At 39.3% G+C, this 7,436-nt stretch overlaps 1 protein-coding gene across 12 annotated transcripts in view; it reads right to left on the bottom strand.

Moving 5' to 3' along the window:
* Nucleotides 1-7,436, bottom strand: part of stxbp5l (syntaxin binding protein 5L) — a gene marked incomplete at its 3' end in the record, with an annotated part of 161,945 nt that overhangs the window by 72,163 nt on the left and 82,346 nt on the right. For all 12 annotated transcript variants that reach the window (XM_014016476.1, XM_014016480.1, XM_014016477.1 and 9 more), the window contains 1 exon segment: nt 6,848-6,948. In XM_014016476.1, coding sequence (XP_013871930.1) covers nt 6,848-6,948 — 101 coding nt within the window.

Raw genomic sequence — 7,436 nt, 5'->3', positions numbered from 1 at the left:
TATATATACAGTATCTCACTGGCCACCTTTGCACCTCCTGCCCTCTCTCTTATTTCAGTTCCATCACACGCTGCCTGTAAACTTGATCTAAGCCACAACAAATAGAGCATTGTGGGTCTCTCACTATGTGATGAAAGCTTGAATTGTTCCTGTGTGTTTTTTTTTCCATCTCACACTAGTCTGTCAACAGAAACATAAAATACCACTGTCTTTCATTTCAAACACGCCCTCTGCTCCTCTGTCTAAAGTTATAACTTAAAAACTGTAACATTACAGAAAATCATAAACTTCCCTATTAATGTCACATTTTCTGTTTTATGGCAAGTTATTTGATATAAGCAAAATACAATTTTTTTTCTTTGTATTCATTTTTATTATGCAGTTAATGATATAGACATCACAGTCAATTAAAATGCATAAATCTAAGGGTCCTCTGGAATAARACTATTTGACAATAAAATGATTTTGAACTTGTACGTGAGGCCTGAAAAGCACTTTTATTCACAGACATTCATCGACAACATGTGATGCAGAAACTCAGACATAAACTTCTGTTGCATTTATTGTTTATTAATATGGCACATTAAACAATATTGATGTCATGCCAACTTCTTCGCCAATTATTTGTCTGCCATTTGCTTGTATCATCTTTACTGTGTAATAAAGATCAGCACACAGTAAGTCACTCCTGTCTGTGCTGATTAGCTCGGAGTTGGAGGGGGTGGAATTGCTGGGCTTCAGCCCAGCAGCCACTCACCCTGCGAGCAGCAGGATTATTAGATAGAAGACAAATGAGACGGCAGACGATTCAAACGGGATTTTAGGGGCTTGAGGAGATGACAATATCCAAACTGGTGGGTGTTGGGTGTGGAGGAGGGGAGTAACAGAGATTTGGGTTCTGTTTTTTTTTACAAAGTACTTGTTGCAAATTCAAACATAAACTTTATATTTAACTTTTAAATTGTATTTAGTGCTACTTTTACAAAGTAATGGGGGATACATATTTTCAGTAAGCATCAGAGAGAAATCCATTCATCAGAAACTTTGTGTTTTTGATGAATTGATCAAAAAAGTGTTACAATCAGTCAAGGGCGTCATAGGTCAACTATTAGGGTGCTCTCTGCCTTTTTTATTTTTTATTGAATCATTTACTTTTGTAAAATGATTCAGGATATTTTGGGGTCAAAATGCATTGTAATGCTTTTACTGTGATTTACTTAGCTTTCCTGTTTTCTTTGTATTTACTATGCAGCTTTTCTGTCCCATGTCAGTTCAACAATTAAGAAAAGATGTCCTGATGCATCTCAGTAATCCAGGTAAAAAATCAAAAAGAAAAAAATTGTATAGGTCTTCTGGACGGGTTCTTCTCTAATGAAACGTTTCGTCTCTCCTCCAAGAGACTTCTTCAGTCTGAAAGTTTCAGGCAAAATTCAGGCTTTTAAGCACTGCCTCCATGTGACTGATACTCACATCACATGGCTATCGTTGACACCTAATTAACACTTATTGTTAACAGGGGGTGGAGTGATACTGGCAATAGCCGCACTGTAGGAGGGGGACAACTGAAAACGGAGGCCGGCACCTCTGTTTAATGATGGACGGTCTTTCTTCACAAAAATGGCTTCTTTTACTCCTCTCTCAAACCAACGTTCCTCTCTATCAAGAATGAGAACATCCTCATCTCTGAAAGAGTGACCGCTGGCCTGTAAATGAGTGTAAACTGCAGAGTTCTGGCCATTAGATGTAGCTCGTCTGTGTTGGGACATTCTTTTGAACAATGGTTGCTTTGTTTCCCCGATGTATAACTGGTCGCAGTCCTCCTGGCACTTAACAGCATATACAACATTGCTCTGTTTGTGCCGGGGCACCGGATCTTTGGGGTGAACCAGCCTTTGCCTTAATGTGTTTTGGGGTTTGAAAGCCACTGGGACATCATGTTTAGAAAATAAACGTCTCAGTTTCTCCGAAACACCCGCAACATACGGAATAACCACTGGTTTGGGTCTGGGTTTGGGGTCTTCATTTTCACCTGAAGGTTGCATGGAATCCTGTCTGTGTTTCCTGTCTGCTTTCAGGAAAGCCCAGTCAGGATAACCACACTGCTCCAGGGCCTGTTGTGTGTGTGATTTCTCTTTCTGCCTGGCTCCTGGGTTTGTAGGGACACTGTCTGCTCTGTGGTACAGAGTCCTGATCACTCCTAACTTGTGTTCCAGTGGGTGGTGGGAGTCAAAACACAAATATTGGTCTGTGTGGGTGGGCTTACGATATACGCCAGTTTCCAACCGTCCTCCATCCGAAACCGAGACATCGCAATCCAGGAACGCCAACCTGCCATTTTTTACATCCTCTCGTGTGAACTTAATATATTCATCCACAGAGTTGATGTGATCAGTGAAATGTTGGACTTCCTGGGCTTTAATTTTAACCCAGGTGTCGTCAACATATCTGAACCAATGGCTCGGTGGCACCCCTGAAAAAGACATCAAGGCTCTTTTTTCCACTTCCTCCATGTACAGGTTTGCAACAATAGGAGAAACTGGGGATCCCATGGCACACCCATGTTTCTGCCTATAATCTCCACCTTAAACAGAGGTGGAGGCCTCCATTTTCAGTTGTCCCCCTCCTACAGCGCGGCTATTGCCAGTATCAATCCACCCCCTGTTAACAATAAGTGTTAATTAGGCGTCAACGATAGCCATGTGATGTGAGTATCAGTCACATGGAGGCAGGGCTTAAAAGCCTGAATTTTGCCTGAAACTCTCAGACTGAAGAAGTCTCTTGGAGGAGAGATGAAACGTTTCATTAGAGAAGAACCCGTCCAGAAGACCTACACAATTTTTTTCTTTTTAATTAAGAAAAGACTTACCTTTTCCCCCATTTTGTCCAACAGTATCAAATATTTTACATTTTTAGGATGTATTATACGGCATACCTAAATTCAATTCATTTTCAAAGAGTATGTGTTTACTTGGTGTACTACCATTTGGCTAGAAAAAAATAACACGATTCAACAAATCCAGCCTTAATGTGACAGCAGACTAAAACCTGCATGTTGTTTTCAGCAGTTTTGTTCAAACGTACAAATATGACAGTAAATTTTGAAACCAGCTTAAAGACAATAAGAGAGTTGCATCTGACTACTAATTTTTGTTGTGTTAGAGTAATTGATGTCATTTTATTGGGGTGGGAGTTATATTAACTGGATCAAATTATTTTGGGGKGAACATACCCCCCAACCCCCCTGCAAATTACATGCAACCCATGCAATCAGCTTAGTTTCTTTATGCATTGTGCTTCATTCAGACATTTTGGTGAAAATTAATTTTGGTTTGGAACAAGATCAAATGTTTTTAGAGGTGCAGTATATGTGCAAAACATAAGACAAGATCCAAACAAATAACATTTGAAATGCAGCTGACTTTACATTTTAGTTACAGCATTTATTTAAAATGTTTAATACTTAATCCTGATCATTTTTTAAATATCCTTTCAGTTCCAGTTTTACTTATAACTGATAAAACTTGCAGCTTTGATGAACGGGGAGATGAGCTACTTTATACTAAAAGGCTTCTAGATAAATAAAAGCAATTTCAACAAGTCTGAAAATCTCAATAATGAGCTGATGGATGTTAGCATTAGCCCTGATTACCCRTCTGTKTCAGCTCAGGCTGCAGTGCATTATGGTCTATTTCCACCCCCGCAGTGTGTAACTTCTGTTCATTACTTTTACTGTACCACGTGACAAATATTGAGGGAACTGATGAAAAAAAAAATGAAGGCAACATTTTAATCACCACAACAAACTGAGATAAAACGGGAGGAAAACCTTAATGGGCACTAATCTGCACTTTTTGTCAAAGGATCAAAATGAAGCTTTGACTCACAGGACAAGCCACTGTCATCAGGCGTTATAATTAGCAGCCCAGAAACTAGAGTTTGTCTTTCATTTGATTTAGCTCTGTGGGACCAGCTGAGGCTACAAAAAGAACTTTAACRGAGAAAAACAGATGTAGAGATTAACTCAGTTGGTAACATCAACCAGAGAATTGCCAACCTTGCCATCTGCTCTGTGTGACTCGTGACAAGCGCCAACAGAAATCCGCAGTGACTTACTGTATCATTAAACAACACACATGTCCCTTCATGATGACTACATTAGCTCAAATGCCTCYTGTTATTGTGCTGAACACAATGGAAACCATTCAATGTGTCATGTGTTGTAAAAGAGTTTTGTCTGATTCTTTTTGACGACATGGCAGTCGGGGGGAGAGTGGCTGACAGAAGCTCCTGGCTGACAGTTGTCACAAAACAGTTTCTGCGTCGTTATTTTTTTGGGGATCCTGGTGAGACATTAGGATGCTAATTGTCAGAGGTGTACCAGGGACATGGAGCTAAATAGATAGGCACTGCTCAACATCTGATGGGTGACTCACAGTAGTCTTTTTTTTCCCTCCCCTTTTGTCTTGGAGCGTGATTCACCTCTCCTCYGCTGTGAGCAAGTGGCTCTGCCTCCTGCTTTTGTAACACCAGAGACAGGTATGGATCGAGGTTTTTTTTAACACTTTGGTTGAAAAGCACGGGTGAAAGCATTTACCTCAGTTTTAGTGTAGGTAGCTTCAGCGTGTCACGTATTTATAACTGTGCAGTATCTTCTCGTGAGACAAAAAAAAATCACAAAAAGTTGTGGTATTTATTGAAAATGATCATTGAATGCAATTATTTTAGCGGCAAAAAGTAACACTCTGTAGTAGGGTAAAATGAACAGACTCCAATGTAAGTTGTTTTAAAGATTGTATTGTTAGTTTTTAAATCAATGAATGGACTTGCACCACTGCAACCTCACCCCTAATTTACACTAGATGCGATTCCACTCTGCTCTGTTGCGCAGTTCGCTGCTGTTTGTTTGCACCCCAATTTATACAGCATTCACTCCAGTGCAAAGCACAAATGTGAGATTACGTGATAAATCAGATAATAAATGTGGAAGTCAGAGTAAAATAATTAATTCTGTGGAAGACGGACTCCAAACACAGTTGAAACTGCATCGCTGTTGTCTTTTTGGAACTTCTGATTTCAAAATAAAGTCCATCATATGTGTATTCATATTCTGCACGCTACGTTACCATCTGCTTCCCAAACAGAACGATAAATTTTGAGAGTATTTGTGTATAAATATATCCATATATGTATTAATATAGCTAGTATTTCAACAAAATGAAGTTTGCCTTTTGTGAATTATTTTGAAAATACGGATGTTGTGCTCGTTCCTTTTCCTGTTGGTGCGACGTGATCGTTGTAAACTGACTCCGGAGCAGCAAAAATAGGATTGAATCTAATTTTGGTGGATCGCCGTCCGCTGACGGCCGCTGTGCTGAGCCACTGTAAATACTCTTATTGATTATAATGGTTGCGTATTTCCTGTCGGACCGGACCAGAGCGAAACCGTGTTTAGTGTAAATTAGGGGTCAGAAATCATCTGATCAGTTGCTACTTTCAAATCAAAACTGAAGACAGAGCTTTTTTCGTTTCAGGCTCATCTTTCATGGAATGCACTGGCTTTTAACTGCTGATTATTTACGTTTTAAATTACATTTTTATTTGTGCCACGCATTTTATGTAATCTGATGGAAAGCCCTTTGTAACTGTGTTTTGAAATGAGCTATATGAATACATTTACTATTATTATAAACAAAGTTATAACATCATCACATCATTAGATCTGCTTTTTAAGCATCATTAGCTTTGACTGTCGGCTCCAGTTCCATGACAACTACACTGGTGTCAGTTTTACCAGAAAACGTTGTTTTATTTTTTGTTTGTTTTTGTTTTATTCACAATTCACAGTAAAAATACATGTCTTGGAAGTAGTTTTGTGTGTAGGAAAAAATAAAAAAAGTTAAGATTTACTTATTTATCCAGAGAATGAGAGAGAGATATGACATACAATGTTTGCTTTGGAGTTAATGGGAGGCTCAGATTGGAGGAATTGAGCTACTGTCAAGCTGACTTTACTTTCCCAAATAGGCTTTGGAGATCCAGTGGCTAATCACTTCAAATTCTGTAGTGGTCACATTTTTTGGCATCATTGTTTTGTAGGTTGGGGGTGAAGCAGAGCCACTCCTTTTTTGTTACTTGTGGGATTCTRAGGAGGCAGCAAATACAGAAAACAAAACAAAAATAAAATGAAAATAAAAATAAAAAAACAAACTTCAAGGCAGAACTTTGCCCCATGTGGGAGGACAACACACTGCTTAGTCTGCCAAACGGCACTAGTAAAAAAAAGACGTTTCTTTCATTACAACTATGTTCAGAAAAGTTGCACCTTTAGCTTCTAATCAATTAAAGTGAAGTCATGCACCATTGTGAACAAGGCAACAACTCAGGTAACATGTTGTTATGAGCTCTCCAAGCAAAAGGCATTTTGTGGGAAACCAGCAAAACAGGGCTTAGGTTCAAACAGATATTTGGGATGCTGTAACTTCTAACAACAAATAAAGGAAAGGTTAGGTATCTCACTGAGTCAGAGGCAAAAATGCTTCTATGAACCACAGAAACGAGACTGGTGRACAACAGATGAAACATGATGAATAAGCAGAGGGCAGCAGAGCAACAGGGCGGGTAAAAGAGAGGACGRGGTCAGATTTATCACGCAGGATGAAAGGGAGCTGAACTCAGAGGGTGAGGGGAAGTCACACCTGTGACAGCCTTAAAACTGAGTCCACTGATGCACACTGACAGTCAGATTCACCTTTCACTGCAGCAAAGCGTGGAGTTTGTCTGCACTCTTTGTGAGTGGACGGCCGTGTGTGCRCGCTGTTGTTTATCGAGCTCAAACTGGTCTTCCTACCTCTCTCTGTTGAATTTGAGCGAGTGCAGGACAGCCGGTCGCCTCTGGCGTAGGTTCCACAAGTGTAGCGTGTCGTCTGCACAGGCTGTGACCAGCGCCCCCTAAAGAAACAAACACAGATATTGGACAGTTTGTTTGTAAACACTGAGGGTGCCTTGAGTTTTGGATTTAACTGAAGTTTTTATAAAGGCTTATTTCTTTTTTTATTTTTCAAGTACTAACATTTAGTTTAATTTACATTATTAAAACATACATTTAAGGAACATCCTACACCAGGGGTCTGCAACCTTTATGATCAAAAGAGCCATTTATGCTATTTGGCTGACTAATAACATGCGTCCAGAGCCACAAAACAAGCTACAACTGTGATTATCAACTGGTGGTCCGTGGACCTTTTCAAGGACTTTTTGGGAACCTTTACGGCCAGTGGAGGTGACATTATAAAATGAAAAATATATTGTGAATTTGATTATTTATTATTATTTTTACACATCACGACAAATGAAAATACCATATTCATGTAAACAAGAAAAATACGGTAGTTTATACCAAATTTTATAAAAACTAGTACAACTGAACTGTTCAGGCA

The sequence above is a fragment of the Austrofundulus limnaeus genome, unplaced genomic scaffold (genome assembly GCF_001266775.1).
Source record: "Austrofundulus limnaeus strain Quisiro unplaced genomic scaffold, Austrofundulus_limnaeus-1.0 Scaffold146, whole genome shotgun sequence".
NCBI lineage: Eukaryota > Metazoa > Chordata > Actinopteri > Cyprinodontiformes > Rivulidae > Austrofundulus > Austrofundulus limnaeus.
The sequence above is the reverse complement of the archived record's forward strand: the minus strand, read 5'-3'. Positions and strand labels throughout refer to the sequence as shown.